At 43.8% G+C, this 17,270-nt stretch overlaps 1 protein-coding gene across 6 annotated transcripts in view; it reads left to right on the top strand.

The window, feature by feature from the left end:
* Positions 1–17,270, top strand: part of LOC115122013 (splicing factor, suppressor of white-apricot homolog) — a 133,260-nt gene that overhangs the window by 16,353 nt on the left and 99,637 nt on the right. For all 6 annotated transcript variants that reach the window (XM_065017451.1, XM_065017452.1, XM_065017450.1 and 3 more), the window contains exons 5-7: positions 1,350–1,569; positions 11,829–11,923; positions 12,791–12,959. In XM_065017451.1, coding sequence (XP_064873523.1) covers positions 1,350–1,569; positions 11,829–11,923; positions 12,791–12,959 — 484 coding nt within the window. The remainder of the gene's footprint in view (positions 1–1,349; positions 1,570–11,828; positions 11,924–12,790; positions 12,960–17,270) is intronic.

The following is a 17,270-nucleotide window of genomic DNA, read 5'->3' as shown; positions in this document are numbered from 1 at the left end:
TGTCAGAATTTGTGGGGTTTTGTTTGTCCATCTGCCTCTTGAGGATTGACCACAAGTTCTCAATGGGATTAAGGTCTGGGGAGTCTCCTGGCCATGGACCCAAAATATCAATGTTTTGTTCCCTGAGCCACTTTAGTTATCACTTTTTCCTCATGGCAAGGTGCTCCATCATGCTGGAAAAGGCATTGTTCGTCACCAAACTGTTCCTGGATGTTTGGGAGAAGTTGCTATTGGAGGATGTGTTTGTACCATTCTTTATTCATGGCTGTGTTCTTGGGCAATTTTGTGACTGAGCCCACTCCCTTGGCTGAGAAGCAACCCCACACATGTATGGTATCATGATGCTTTACTCTTGGCATGACACAGGACTGATGGTAGCGCTCACCTTGTATTCTCCGGACAAGCTTTTTTCCGGATGCCCCAAACAATTGGAAAAGGGATTCATCAGAGAAGATTACTTTACCCAAGTCCTCAGCAGTCCGATCCCTGCACCTTTTGCAGAATATCAGTCTGTCCCTGATGTTTTTCCTGGAGAGAAGTGGCTTCTTTGCTGCCCTTCTTAACACCAGGCCATCCTCAAAAAGTCTTCGCCTCACTCTGCGTGCAGATGCACTCACACCTGCCTGCTGCCATTCCTGAGCAAGCTCTGTACTGGTGGTGCCCCGATCCCGGAACTGAATCAACTTGAGGAGACGGTCCTGGCGCTTGCTGGACTTTCTTGGGCGACCTGAAGCATTCATAACAATTGAACCGCTCTCCTTAAAGTTCTTGATGATCCGATAAATGGTTGATTTAGGTGCAATCTTACTGGCAGCAATATCCTTGCCTCTGAAGCCCTTTTTGTGTAAAGCAATAATGACAGCACGTGTTTCCTTGCAGGTAACCATGATTGACAGAGGAAGCACAAGCCTCCCTTTGAAGCTTCCAGTCTGTTATTCGAACTCAATCAGCATGACAGAGTGATCTCCAGCCTTGTCCTTGTCAACACTCACACCTGTGTTAACGAGAGAATCCCTGACATGATGTCAACTGGTCCTTTTGTGGCAGGGCTGAAATGCAGTGGAAATATTTGGGGGATTCAGTTCATTTGCGTGGCAAAGAGGGATTTTGCAATTAATTGCAATTCATCTGATCATCTCTTCATAACATTCTGGAGTATATGCTAATTGCCATCATACAAACTGAGGCAGTGGACTTTGAAAATGAATATTTGTGTCATTCTCAAAACATTTGGCCACAACTGTAGATCCGCATTCCTACTCTTGCTTGATACATACATCCCCAGGTTGTCACCTATCCTTCACCCCACATTTCGTTTGACTTGGTGTGTGTCCTCTTCCCCTTTCCAGCCAGCGACCACCAAAACCCATGCCATCATTGAGAGGACCGCCAACTTTGTGTGCCTGCAGGGGGCCCAGTTTGAGATTGTTTTGAAAGCCAAGCAGTCTGGCAACTCCCAGTTTGACTTCCTGAACTTCGAACACTACCTGAACCCCTACTACAAACACATCCTGAAGGCCATGAAGGAGGGCCGCTATACCTCTGCCTCCGACAAGCAGGACTTACAGGGTGAGTCCCAGAGATGAACAAAAAGGGTTTATATAGAATGAGTTGTACATCATGGGATACAGAGTATATGTTACTATCTAATACATGCTTCATGTGGAAATCTTAGAGAACAGTGGCACAGAATAAATTTTAAAGTGATACTTCGGGATTTTGGCAATGAAGCCCTTTATCTATTGCACGCGGAGACATAAAAATGGTATTCACAAGTTCATCTGACTGAGGAAGTACATAAAGGGCTCCATTACCAAAATCCTGAAGTGTCCCTTTAACAACAGAATACATTAATAGAATTCAGAATACATGGAGTACTTATTACTGTAGTATGCAACTATAGTATTGTTAGTTTCTAAATATCAGAGTACGAACTCGACGGACACTATAAAAACTTCAACCAAAGGATCTAACAGTTGAACAGACAAAGACATGGTTCCACCAGTGGTAGTATATATTTTGCAGGTAGGCTAGTGGTTAGAGCATTGGGCCAGTAACTGAAAGGTTGCTAGATCGAATCCCTGAGCTGACAAGTTAAAAATCTGTTGTTCTGCCCCTGAACAAGGCAGTTAACCCACTGTTCCTAGGCTGTCATTGTAAATCAGAACTTGTTCTTAACTGACTTGCCTAGTTAAATAAAGGTTAAATAGAAAATATATATACCCCAATTTGGGTTGGAATCTCCTCCTTCTCTCTAAAGATTACATCTCTGTTGCTAGGCAGGAAATTAAGGGTTGCGGGCAATTAACTGTTCCTTCTCCCTTAACGTGACCTGACCTGACCTCGTCCCCCTTCCTCACTAATCCACAGCTCCCCACCCTTATCAGTGCCTGCCAAGATGTGATCGTCTTTCCTTCACTCAGTACATTCCGAGCTTAATTGCCTCTAAACATTTTGATATTTTTCTTTAAAGGTTACAATAGCACTGCTAATGACAGACTAATGGCAAATCTGCCTTTGCATGTGAAAATTCTGTATAATGCAGCTTTAACAGAATATTACCTTCCAGTGTAAAAACCATGGACATTAAAAACAAAACTAAAATTAAGTGAGGAGGTATTGGTCTGAGGCTGAAAAATAAGTTAAATTCACATGAGCACCACAATGCCTACTAAACCCATGCTCTACCAGGGTTTTCCAGCACACAGCTTTGACCTACTACATGACCTCTGTCATTGCCAACAAAGGGTATATAACAAAGTATTGAGATACACTTTTGTTATTTACCAAATACTTATGTTCCACCATAATTTTCAAATAAAATCATTAAAAATCCTACAATGTGATTTTCTGGATTGTTTTTCCTCATTTTGTCTGTCATAGTTGAAGTGTACCTATGATGAAAATGACAGGCCTCTCATCTTTTTAAGTGGGAGAACTTGCACAATTGGTGGCTGACTAAATACTTTCCCCCCCACTGTATGTTTGTCTGTTCTATTTATAATAATAATAACCTTCTCAAACAGCCTAATTCACTCCTCAGAGGAATAATGGACTTATTAAAATAATTAAAATATACATTAAATACATTCAAATATACATTTTATACATTAAAATAAAATAATGTATATAATGTATACAAAATCCTCATCAATCTACACACACTACCCCATAATGACGAAGTGAAAACTGTTTTTTAGAAATGTGTGCATATTACTTAAAAGCAGAAATACCTTATTTACATAAGTATTCAGACCCTTTGCTATGAGACTTGAATTTAAGCTCAGGGCATCCTGTTTCCATTCATCATGCATATTTCTCAGAATGAGAACGTGTTGCCAATTCTTATATAAATGTGCCTTTTTATGCTCATTGCACATTTTATAAAACACAGACTAGACAGCTAGCACATAAGTCTGTGGCTAAAATGCTGCTAGTGGTATGTGATACATGTTCATTGATACTCTTGTTTTAGTAGGGTCTGCTCTGTTCTACATTTTGTGAGTTGAGACATGAAACGGGTGTTGTTAGAAAGGTTTTTGTCTATTACAGTAAAACAATATCTCTAAGCGTTTCGGTGTCCATTTTACCGATTCTGTTGGACCAAACCTCAAATGCAAATAGCGAGTTTCAACTGCTTCTTGTCAGAGAGGACGTTGTTATTCGTCTTTGTTGTGAGTGGTATGGGAAGGGGCTCGGTGTCTGTGTCCGAGTGGGAAGGAGCACAGTGCACACTGGACTGAAGCAGCAAAGCAGACGAGACCAAAAAGACAGAACGCTCATAAAAACTAAGAAAAAAATATAAACCTCTTGTGATCCAGGCATTTGGAACAATACGCTAAAGCATAAATTAGAAATAATTTGATATTGCCCAGCCCTAAGCTCAAGCTATATTTTGACAGAGGGGAAATCGGTATGAACGAGTACAACTTTATGAAAGTGGATAACCCTGTGACACCTGTAATATATGCACTCCCTAAAGTCCATTCATGCCCTACTAACCCCCAGATGCTCTATTATTAACCGGAAAAGGGAGCCTGACAGAACAGATATCCAGTATTTTTGACTCATTTCTCAAGCCGCATCTACCCTCCTTCAACATGATCACATTCTCAAACCTGAGCAAAATCCCTTTCTATCCAAGGTCAAACTATATTGACGTTATATAGCTCTGAACCTTTACACCGGATCATCGCAACTAGCTAGCTGCAATCCGAGTGGCTACTCCTGGCTAACGTATCTGTCCCAGAGCAAGCACCAGTTAGCCTGGAGCTAGCCTCGAGCTAAGCCCATCTCCCGACTAGCCGAAGAGGTCCAACAATACCTATTTTGCCAATTGGCCTGGACCCTCTACTGCCGACACGGAGCCCCGCCGATCCATCACGACTGGTCCGCCGACATAATCGTCCGAGGGGGTTTCAACAGGCTTTTCCGCTGCGACATCGCCAAAGATCCATCTGCTGGCCAAGGCCCGCAAGCTTTCTGAATCGCTGTATCTCCAGCTCACCGCATGAAGAGGAATAAACAGACTCACCCCATCGCGACTTCCCCAAAGGTTAACTCTCTAGCCCTCGCTATCTCCCTGCTTGCTAATTCGGCCTGCTAACGGCTAGCTTGTCAAGCTCCGGTCCGCTAACTGCTACCTTGTCTAGCTCGGGCCTACGAACTGTTAGCTTGTTAGCACAGGCCTGCTAACCGTCTGAACCACCGCGTCCCAATCACTCTCTGACCCCATTTACTTTCTATCTCTTTTTGATTTTTAATTTGTTTATACCTTCCGGAAACCTGCCTCACCCAATGTGATACGGAATCGCTATTACTTTTACTCTTATTTGTATTTTTATGACACACTCAAGAACCTCCAGACGCTAACTAGCTACAAGCTATTTAGTCATTGTTAGTTTTTTTAAAAACCTGGATAACACTCGCCAGCCCAGCCTCCCTGCCCATCCACCGCTGCCCCCTGGACACTGATCTCTTCGCTACATAGCTGACGCACGCTGGACTGTCCATTAATCACGGTACTCCTTTCTGCTTGTTTGTCTTACCTGTCGGCCCCGTTGCCTAGTCAACGCCATTTTACCTGCTGTTTGTTGTGCTAGCGGATTAGCCTCGCCTACTGTTTTTAGCTAGCTTTCCAAATTCAACACCTGTGATTACTGTATGCCTCGCTGTATGTCTCTCTCAGATGTCAATATGCCTTGTATACTGTTGTTCAGGTTAGTTATCATTGTTTTAGTTCACAATGGAGTCACTAGACCCACTCTGCATACCCCTGTTACCTCCTTTGTCCCACCTCCCACACATGCGGTGACCTCACCCATTACAACCAGCATGTCCAGAGATACAACCTCTCTCATCATCACCCAGTGCCTGGGCCTACCTCCGCTGTACCCGCACCCCACCATACCCCTGTCTGCGCATTATGCCCTGAATATATTCTACCATGCCCAGAAACCTGCTCCTCTTATCCTCTGCCCCCAACGCTCTAGGCGACCAGTTTTGATAGCCTTTAGCCGCACCCTCATACTACTCCTTCTCTGTTCCGCGGGTGATGTGGAGGTAAACCCAGGCCCTGCATGTCCCCAGGTACCCTCATTTGTTGACTTCTGTGATCGAAAAAGCCTTGGTTTTATGCATGTCAACATCAGAAGCCTCCTCCCTAAGTTTGTTTTACTCACTGCTTTAGCACACTCTGCTAACCCTGATGTCCTTGCCGTGTCTGAATCCTGGCTCAGGAAGGCCACCAAAAATTCAGAGATTTCCATACCCAACTATAACATCTTCCGTCAAGATAGAACTGCCAAAGGGGCGGAGTTGCAGTCTACTGCAGAGATAGCCTGCAAAGTAATGTCATACTTTCCAGGTCCATACCCAAACAGTTCGAACTACTAATTTTGAAAATTACCCTCTCCAGAAATAAGTCTCTCACTGTTGCCGCCTGCTACCGACCACCCTCAGCTCCCAGCTGTGCCCTGGACACCATTTGTGAATTGATCGCCCCCATCTAGCTTCAGAGTTTGTTCTGTTAGGTGACCTAAACTGGGATATGCTTAACACCCCGGCAGTCCTACAATGTAAGCTAGATGCCCTCAATCTCACTCAAATCATCAAGGAACCCACCAGGTACAACCCTAACTCTGTAAACAAGGGCACCCTCATAGATGTCATCCTGACCAACTGGCCCTCCAAATACACCTCCGCTGTCTTCAACCAGGATCTCAGCGATCACTGCCTCATTGCCTGTATCCGCCACGGAGCCGCAGTCAAACGACCACCCCTCATCACTGTCAAACGCTCCTAAAACACTTCTGTGAGCAGGCCTTTCTAATCGACCTGGCCCGGGTATCCTGGAAGGACATTGACCTCATCCCGTCAGTTGAGGATGCCTGGTCATTCTTTAAAAGTAACTTCCTCACCATTTTAGATAAGCATGCTCCGTTCAAAAATGCAGAACCAAGAACAGATACAGCCCTTGGTTCACTCCAGACCTGACTGCCCTCGACCAGCACAAAAACATCCTGTGGCGGACTGCAATAGCATCGAATAGCCCCCGTGATATGCAACTGTTCAGGGAAGTCAGGAACCAATACACGCAGTCAGTCAGGAAAGCTAAGGCCAGCTTCTTCAGGCAGAAGTTTGCATCCTGTAGCTCCAACTCCAAAAAGTTCTGGGACACTGTGAAGTCCATGGAGAACAAGAGCACCTCCTCCCAGCTGCCCACTGCACTGAGGCTAGGTAACACGGTCTCCACCGATAAATCCACGATTATCGAAAGCTTCAATAAGCACTTCTCAACGGCTGGCCATGCCTTCCGCCTGGCTACTCCAACCTCGGCCAACAGCTCCGCCCCCGCAGCTCCTCGCCCAAGCCTCTCCAGGTTCTCCTTTACCCAAATCCAGATAGCAGATGTTCTGAAAGAGCTGCAAAACCTAGACCCGTACAAATCAGCTGGGCTTGACAATCTGGACCCTCTATTTCTGAAACTATCTGCCGCCATTGTCGCAACCCCTATTACCAGCCTGTTCAACCTCTCTTTCATATCGTCTGAGATCCCCAAGGATTGGAAAGCTGCCGCAGTCATCCCCCTCTTCAAAGGGGGAGATACCCTGGACCCAAACTGCTATAGACCTATATCCATCCTGCCCTGCCTATCTAAGGTCTTCGAAAGCCAAGTCAACAAACAGGTCACTGACCATCTCGAATCCCACCGTACCTTCTCCGCTGTGCAATCTGGTTTCCGAGCCGGTCACGGGTGCACCTCAGCCACGCTCAAGGTACTAAACGATATCATAACCGCCATCGATAAAAGACAGTACTGTGCAGCCGTCTTCATCGACCTCGCCAAGGCTTTCGACTCTGTCAATCACCATATTCTTATCGGCAGACTCAATAGCCTCGGTTTCTCGGATGACTGCCTTGCCTGGTTCACCAATTACTTTGCAGACAGAGTTCAGTGTGTCAAATCGGAGGGCATGCTGCCCGGTCCTCTGGCAGTCTCTATGGGGGTGCCACAGGGTTCAATTCTCGGGCCGACTCTTTTCTCTATATATATCAATGATGTTGCTCTTGCTGCGGGCGATTCCCTGATCCACCTCTACGCAGACGACACCATTCTATATACTTTCGGCCCGTCATTGGACACTGTGCTATCTAACCTCCAAACGAGCTTCAATGCCATACAGCACTCCTTCCGTGGCCTCCAACTGCTCTTAAACGCGAGTAAAACCAAATGCATGCTTTTCAACCGATCGCTGCCTGCACCCGCATGCCCGATTAGCATCACCACCCTGGATGGTTCTGACCTTGAATATGTGGACATCTATAAGTACCTAGGTGTCTGGCTAGACTGCAAACTCAAAATCCGTAGCACGCGCTCCAGCAGGTGTATCTCACTGATCATCCCTAAAGCCAACACCTCATTTGGCCGCCTTTCGTTCCAGTACTCTGCTGCCTGTGACTGGAACGAACTGCAAAAATCGCTGAAGTTGGAGACTTTTATCTCCCTCACCAACTTCAAACATCAGCTATCCGAGCAGCTAACCGATCGCTGCAGCTGTACATAGTCTATTAGTAAATAGCCCACCCATTTTCACCTACCTCATCCCCATACTGTTTTTATTTATTTACTTTTCTGCTCTTTTGCACACCAATATCTCTACCTGTACATGACCATCTGATCATTTATCACTCCAGTGTTAATCTGCTAAATTGTAATTATTTGCCTACCTCCTCATGCCTTTTGCACACAATGTATATAGACTCCCCCTTTTTTTTCTACTGTGTTATTGACTTGTTAATTGTTTACTCCATGTGTAACTCTGTGTTGTCTGTTCACACTGCTATGCTTTATCTTGGCCAGGTCGCAGTTGCAAATGAGAACTTGTTCTCAACTAGCCTACCTGGTTAAATAAAGGTGAAATAAAAATACATTTAAAAAAAGTAATCAGATTGGTCGGACCAGTTCCGGGATCGGGGCACCACCAGTACAGAGCTTGCTCAGGAATGGCAGCAGGCAGGTGTGAGTGCATCTGCACGCAGAGTGAGGCGAAGACTTTTGGAGGATGGCCTGGTGTTAAGAAGGGCAGCAAAGAAGCCACTTCTCTCCAGGAAAAACATCAGGGACAGACTGATATTCTGCAAAACGTACAGGGATCGGACTGCTGAGGACTTGGGTAAAGTAATCTTCTCTGATGAATCCCTTTTCCAATTGTTTGGGGCATCTGGAAAAACGGACCAGCGTTGAACAGACCTGAGCACGGGCGTTTCCTGTTTTACTTTCTGTCTATAGGCTGGGAGCAGCAAAATGGAGTCGTGGTCAGATTTGCCAAAAGTAGGGTGAGGGAGGGCTTTGTATGCGTCGTGGAAATTAGAGCAGCAATGATTCAGGGTGTTGCCAGCCCGGGTCGCGCATTTGATATGCTGATAAAATTTAGGGAGCCTTATTTTCAGATTAGCCTTGTTAAAATCCCCAGCTACAATAAATGCAGCCTCAAGGTCTGTGGTTTCCAGTTTACATAGAGTCAAATTAAGTTCTTTCATGGCCGTCGAGGTGTCTGCCTGGTGTGTGCTAAGCTGTCATCAAGGCAAAGGGTGGCTACTTTGATGAATTTAATCTAAAATATATTTTGATTTGTTTAACACTTTCTTGGTTACTACATGATTCCATATGTGTTATTTCATAGTTGTGATGTCTTCAGTATTTTTCTACAACGTAGGAAATAGTAAAAATAAAGAAAAACCCTTGAATGAGTAGGAGTTTCCAAACTTTTGACTTGTACTGTAAATCATCACATTTGCGTAGTGGCATAGAGCAGTAGAGTTGAGGCACTTACAGAAGTTGCACACATAGGAAAAATATTTTGTAGCCTTGGATTAGGGAAAAATGTAGCCTTTTTATAAAAGCATGTCATGCAATTCTAGGTCTTTTTTACATGACTGGCAGAATATTTTTTAATACCGCACAAATTATCGAAATGACAGGCTACTTTGACTCTGACATCAATAAAATCTCAGATCAATAAAAACAACTTTGTCTTAATTCCATCAGTAGTCAAGGCCTAGGTGTGTGTGGACACACATTGTAGGCTACAATATGAGGAGAAAGTTATAGTCCTAAAAATGCTTTCCATTTTCACTGACTCACCCAATTATCCACAGCTCACTCTCCAGTGATGTCCGATGAGTTCGTGCCAAAAGCCTACCTCTCTCTTGTTTTACTTTGTAAAACAATATTTTGAAGTTTATTACAGCATACGAATTCTAGTCTTCTCTTTTCAGCAGGTGCCATTTGCTTTCCAACTTGTGTTTTCCCTCGATTGCATTTTTAATATTGCGAAAGCCCTGTTTTTATCTGCATGCTGTTCACTGACAGATTTGCCACATGCTCCCGACTGTAGGCTATGCCTTATTGGGCAACACACAATCCACAGCTAGGCTATTTAAAAAAAAAAAAGAAGCTATTGATCCTCTGTGGCTAATTTATGGGCCTACTCATGGTGTAGTAGGCTATTCTGAATTATTTCATTTCTTTCTGAACAGACAACTGTAATTCTATAACTTTGGCAAATGTATTTCAATTTATCAGGGGTGCTGCAGCTCCTCCAGAAGACTTTGCACATCTATGATTCTATAGGGAAATAAATGAATTGCAATGCTGGAGAGATGAGAGTTGCAGGCTCATGTCTATCAGAGCAGAGAAAGGGAGAGAGATCATCTAAAGTTCATCTCATTCTAGTTCTGTGAGAGATACAGGTGCACTTATCACACAGCCACTCCCAAGCATTGGTTTCAAACATAGGTTAGGTTAGTCCTGTCCGGCCCAACTTGAATCAACTCAGAATATCTGGCCCGGGCTGAAAATCTACTTTTTTTTTGTGGGGGGCAGGAGAATTAATGACATATTGATTGCCTTTATTATAATTTTTACATAGCAAAAAGTGGAAATTATTTTTCATGCCATGAGAGGTACCAGATCTTGCCAAATAGGTTCCGGAACAAAACAGTACGAATCGGATCCTGTTCTGGGAAGATCCGGCTCAAATTAAGCATTGGAAGTCGGAGATTTCCGAGGTCCCAGTTGTTTTGAACGCTGCATTATTCTCCGTCGCATTAGTCTCAGCCGAGCGAGGGAAAGAACAGCAGAGAGTCAGCCTCTCATGGTCCCTGCTCTCTCCTTCCTTTCCTCCAGGTGAGGCTGACCAGATGAGATGAGACTCATTTCGTATTCTTCTGTATGTAAATTCTAAACACTCCGATATGTTACGAATTACAATTCGTATTATAATTTACAAATTAGCAAAACGTATAAAATGTTACGAATTTGTAAAAGGCATGATATGTTATGTATTCTAGCTAGGTGGCTAATGTTAGCTAGCTGGCTAACGTTAGCTAGGCTAGGGGTTAGGGTTAAGTTTAGGAGTTAGGTTGAGGGGTTAAGGTTAGGTGAAGGGTTAGTTAAAAGGGTTAGGGGAAGGGTTAGCTAAGTAGTTGCAAAGTAGCTAAAAAGTAGTAAGTAGTTGAAAAGTGGCTAATTAGCTAAAATGATAAAGTTGCCTGTAATGAGATTCGAACTCGCAACCATCTGTGTTGGTATTTTATTAGGAAAGTAGCAGCTACTCTTCCTGGGGTCCACACAAAACATGACATAATACAGAACATTAACAAACCAGAACAGCTCAACAACAGAACTAAATCAATGTAAAAAAGGCACACGTGGCCTACATATCAATACAAAATCTATCCATACCAAACTTAACATATCATACTAATCTGATTGTCCTGGATTTAAATTGACTATGTTACGTCTAGTCTATGAGACCAGGCTGGTGAGAGGGGACACAGTTTTTGCGTCTACCTCGTGCACAAATTCATGTTGTTCATATGACCAGAGAATGTGAAATATTCCTTGATATTAAAATAGACACGACAAGCTGCTAAAATAATAAATACGCAGAGCTATCACTACACTTGTTGAGACATGAACACTCGTAAAAACAGCAGTTATTTGCTGTATTCTTTTACAGTCTCTCGCTGGTCATGGTTTTAGAATTTATGGTATCATGTAGGATAGTATTAATCTTTGCTGTGACCGGGGGTCGTGTAAACTTAAAGCACGGTGATTTGAGCTGTCCGATTGGCCAGCGCAGTAGGCGCACTCAATTTAGCCACATATCTCCCGGTCCGCTAGGAATGCCTTTAAGATGGACCAGTTTGTCGCGGCATTGTGAATTCTTTATTTTTCAGCTTCAGACCAATACCTACTTCTTACTTAAAACAGTTTTTTGTTTGTAATATTCTTCATTCATACTTCAATATATTTTCTGTAGACTCTGATGATTCTGATGATGATGGGGATGGCAACTACCTCCACCCCAGCCTCTTTGCTCCTAAGAAGAGCTCTCGCCTTGAGGAGCTGATGAAGGTAAGGACTAGTGTGTGCTCTGACTAGTGTGTACTTTACCTGGCCCAACATGACCTCTACCTTAATGCTTATTATTTTCCCTGAGCGTTTTCATCTATTGAAGAGGTGCATTTTACTGTACACTGGGCTGAGATTATTGGATATGAGAAACCATTACTGTGAAAAGCACTTGTGAATTCTTCACTATATTGCTTTGTTCTGTTTTATTCAGACAAATAGACTGAGTTCATCTGAGGGCCTTTCTGGATCAATTATCTCCCATCTATAGAGGCTTTGCCTGTTCTTTCCATCCCACAATATGTCTATTAAATGTTCATATTACATTTTTTATAGGATTTAACCATTTGGTAATTGCGCCAATGGTTAGGTTTTTAATGTTCAAAAGCCCATACACTTCTGAATTAATAGCACATTATTGTTAAGTTGTTCTATTCGATGGTACAATTTGGCCTGAGTTCAAAGCATCTCACTTCAAAGTGCTTTAGACCTGAATATCAAGAGAATGCCATATTTCCTTTAGAACTGTGAAGTCTGTTCATTGAAAGGGTTTTGATAACTCATATGCCAACTCTTTTTGATTACACCAGATTGCATACCATAAGGCTGGAGACACCATTATAAATCAACAGTATGTTTATAAATTATTCAAAGGCCACACTAATAAATGACTTGCGATAAGTAGGTTATACCACATAACATAGAGAAATATAGCATAAATAAACTGTTTCTCTGCCTTGACTTGTTGCCCTCGCATAAGCTAGAGGTGTCTCACAGTTTCACAACTCTATATCTTCCCATTGTTGAGGCTAATAAAATAGCTGCTGATTGTTGTTATAAGCCTTCTAACCAGATCTATTTGTGTTGTAGCCTCTCCAAGTCATGGACCCAGACCATCCACTGGCAGCGCTGGTCCGGAAAGCCCGACAGGAACAGAACGGAGCCGCCGCTGCAGCTGCCTCCGCCATGGCAACCAAGCCAGAGGAAGTACCCGCAGAGCCGGCTGTGCCTGCCACACCGGCAGAGTACACCGCTGACCGTGAGTACAGTTTCTCATCTATGAGTCGAACTGGGCAACTGTGAAATCCAATACCTGAGGAGTATTCATATTGGCTCCGAGGGAGCCTCTTCATCTCAGTTTAGTCCTGGTCCACTTCATTTCTCTTCCCATTTTCTTTTTCATTTCCCTTTCGACAAGAGCTCCGTCTCAGACAGGCAGAGTGGCACTCAATTGTCAAGTATTGATCACGGAACCCCTGGAGGCGAGAAGAATGGTCTACTTGTTAGAATTCTCTTTGTTTGAGAGGGATATTGGTGTTCATATCAGATTAGAATGTCTTTCAGGGGAAAGGTACATTGAATCAACAAAATATTGATCAGGCATGTTCCCACTGGCAAATCTTCAGTTATTCATGTCACAGATTGTGTTCACAAATTGCTGAGATCAACATAAAGTACCTAGATCAAATATGCCCAATTTTTCTGATAGAGATTCTGGGCTGTACTTGAGATTGAGATGAACTGGCAGCAGTGTTGGATTGTGATGATTGATGATGTGGAGTGTGGCCAGAGGGGCTGTAGCTGTGGAGGGTACCCTGCAGCTCATCGTGGAAAAGCTCATTAACATGGTCTCCTGTAGGCCCATGACTCATTACACTGCTGAAATGTCCTCTACCAGGAGTTCAATAGTAGAGCGCCCTTCACCACTAGAGCAGTGCAATGTTGATCAACCTGAGAAATTCAGCTTGGTCAATACTTTTCCTTGAGGACTGGTCAGCATAGACTGTATCGAGAAGCGATTTTCACCACTTGTCCTTGGGGGATTGTGAGTACATAAAGGTTCTTAACACTTTTCAAAGTCTCAGAAGGTATTTTTCACTCATTTCTTATCCTTGAAGTGCCCCGTTCATTTTCGGAGCTGCAGTGATGTGTTGTTTTGGATGTGCTGACAAACTTAATTTTCCTCGCTTTTCATTGACTGCAGTGTTTGCTTTGTGCTGAACGCCGGTGGACTGAATCCAAAGCTGTTTGTCTGGCCGCCCCACAGATGTGTTTGCTCCCTCTAAATGCAGACATAATTTCCACTTATTTTCCTGCTCTCTTCTGGCTGCCCATCCACCCACCCATCACAACCATTTCTCCACCCTAGTGCTACAGGCAAATGGGTCCTCTCTCGCTTGACCCAAACCCTTGAAGACATCCACTGTTATTCAGCTCATACACTCTTCATCCTAAGCAACATGCACAGGAACACTCTAACTTTAGCTCAGTGCTCACTGCAGAATAGTACTTTTGCTCAAGCAAATCTAGGGAAAAATTGCAACATCACAGAATCACTTGTCTTGCAGGGCCATCCTTCGAAAGGGTGTCCAAGGCTACAAAATCACCATTTCATTTCTTGCTTAAATCTTAGCCAGTTTCTCTCTATTGTCTGCATTAATTGTAAGTGATGGATGTTGAAGGTGCTGGGTGTGATATGGGGTGCCAGGCTACCCTATTTGTCCTTGAGAGATGTTCCTCGCAATTTGGCTGCTTGTATTTTCTAGGGTCAACCCCATCTCCCCTCTTTTTGCCTGAACTGGAAACTGAGAAATTGTCCTGGTGCTTGGAAGAGACAGCTCAAGCTGATTGTACTGATTTGTCTTAATTAACATGACTTGAAGAGCTCCACTGGCTTCATGAGGTGGGAAAGAGAGGGAGGGAGAGCGAGCGGTGCTCTGCTTAACACTCCCGACTTTGACACCACTGCCGCCGCCACCACAGCATCACACAACAGTACAGACATGGATTTTTAATGTGCTGGCTTATGGTGACAAGATAATCATTTTTGAAAGATTTTGCTCCCATAGATCCGACTTTGATTTCTGTGTATGGCGCCAGTTCTCTGGGAGAATCTCTGTAAAACAGACTGGAGACGATCAAAGGCACCAAAGGAATAGACTGCTCAATGTGATCCTCCAGTATCTGCCAATGAGGCAGGTATTGAATGAGAATTAAGCAAGAGGAGTTAAGACTGTGTAACAGTTTGGGCGGTTCTCAACTACCCATACTCCATAAGCGCTCAGCTTTGGAGCTCATTTTAAGTTGATTTAACTTTGGTAGGGCCTGAAGGTAAGTTGGGCCTAGTTCCTTTAACCTTGAGTGTTTTGTGGTGTCATCTGATTGACCTGACACTATTACTTATTCCCTTCCATTCTGCTGGTCTATGGATTGTCTGTTGCAATATTGGAACATTCTACATTCTAATATAATCATCAGGGGCCATTTAGATGATTTGACAACATTCCCTAGAAATTTCAAGAAGCTTTCAAGAATGCACTATGAAGACTAGGCTTTTCTTTCTTAAATCAAATCTAATTGCATTGGTCACATGTTTTGTAAACAACAGGTGTTGACGAACAGTGAAATGCTTACTTACTGGCCCTTCCCAACAATGCAGAGAGAAAGAAAATAGAAAAGTAATAACACACAATAATAAATACACAATGAGTAACGATAACTTGGCTCTATACATTGAGTACCATAGAAGGGTTTATGACTTGGGTGGCTGGAGTATTTAAAACATTTTGGGGGCTTCCTCTGACACTCCCTGATATAGAGGTCCTGGTTGGCAGGGAGCTCGGCCCCAGTGATGTACTGGGCTGTATGCGCTACTCTCTGTAGTGCCTTGCGGTCAGATGCCAAGCAGTTGCCATACCAAGCGGTGATGCAGCCATTCAAGATTATCTCAATGGTGCAGCAGTAGAACTTTTTGCACCAAATCTTTTCAGCCTCCTGAGGGGGAAGAGGTGTTGTGCCCTCTTCACGACTGTGTTGATGTGTGTGGACCATGATAGATCCTTAGTGATGTGGAACAGGGATTACAGGAGGGGACTAAACACGCACCCCTGAGGGGTCCCCGTGTTGAAGGTCAGTGTGTCGTATGTGTTGTTGCCTACCGTCACCACGTGGGGCGGCCCTTCAAGAAGTCCAGGGTCCAGTTACAGAGGGAGGCGTTCAGTCCCAGGGTCCTTAGGTAAGTGATGAGCTTGAAGGGCACTATGGTGTAGTCACCTCCATGTTTTTAGTGCAAGCTTGAGTGCTATGCCGGTAATACTGGAAATCCCAGTAACATATTCCAGTCTTTGTTAGCAAAACAGTCCTGTAGCTTAGCATCCGCGAGGGAAAGCTTTGTATCCATTTCTATGCGTGGTCTAAAGATGATCTAGAGTGTTTAATTATTTTCTCTAGTTGCACAGGTGACATGCTCTTAGAAATGTGCTAAGAGTGATTTCAGTTTCCCTGCATTTAAAGCGCCACCGCTGGATGAGCATTTTCTTGTTTGCTTATGGCCCTAAATAGCTTGTTGAGTGTGGTCTTAGCGCCAGTATCGGTTTGTGGTGGTAAATAGACAGCTACTGTATGAAAAATATTGATAAAAACTATTTTGTAAATAGTATGGTCTACAGCTTACCATGAGGTATTCTAACTCAGGCGAGCAGAACCTCAAGATGTCCTTAATAATAAAGATTGCGCACCAGCTGTTGTTGACAAAGAGACACACACCTCTCCCCTTGAGCTTACCCAAGCTTCCGTTCTGTCCTGCCGATGCATAGAAAAACAGCTAGATGTAAATTATCCATGTCCTTGTTCAGCCACGACTCCAAGAAACACAGGATATTACAGTTCTTCAGGTCCCGCTGATAGGAGAGTCTTGAACAGAGCTCTTCCAGTTTGTTCTCCAGTGATTGTAGAATGGAGGCGGTTTATTCACTTGTCAACATAGTTTCATCAGGGTGCCTGCGCTTTGGCCTCGCTTATGCAGCATCTTTCTTCTCCGAGTCTGGGTGACTAAGGCCTGGTCTGGGGTGAGCAGTATGTCCTGCACCGCCAATTCGTTGAACTAGAAATATTCATCCAAATCGAGGTTAGTGATTGCTGTTCTGATGGCCAGAAGCTCCTTTCAGTCACAGGAAACAATGGCGGAAACATTATGGACAAAATAAGTTACGACCGGCACAGAAAAACACACAAAATAGCACAACTGGTCAGGAGCCCATAAAACGGCAGCTTTCCAATCCAGTGCCATTCCTGTTGGGTGACATGCGTCCCCATCTGTCTTGACCTCAGAGGTCCGATGAGGCAATGCGGCCTAGTTTTAACAGTCCACAGACAAGCATCTCACAATAGACTGTACTGTACATCCATCCACAATGACTCACCAACACTCCTCTGCTGAAGCAGTTTGTCTGTCAGTTTCACCCACCCCACTTTAAACAATTGCTACCAGTGAAAGTTTTCCCTGATCAACAAGCTGTTACCCTGCAGGTTATGAATCGTTATGCATTCAGTAAGTGGGCTTTTTTATTAA

The sequence above is a fragment of the Oncorhynchus nerka genome, linkage group LG4 (genome assembly GCF_034236695.1).
Source record: "Oncorhynchus nerka isolate Pitt River linkage group LG4, Oner_Uvic_2.0, whole genome shotgun sequence".
NCBI classification, from domain to species: Eukaryota; Metazoa; Chordata; class Actinopteri; order Salmoniformes; family Salmonidae; genus Oncorhynchus; species Oncorhynchus nerka.
The sequence above is the reverse complement of the archived record's forward strand: the minus strand, read 5'-3'. Positions and strand labels throughout refer to the sequence as shown.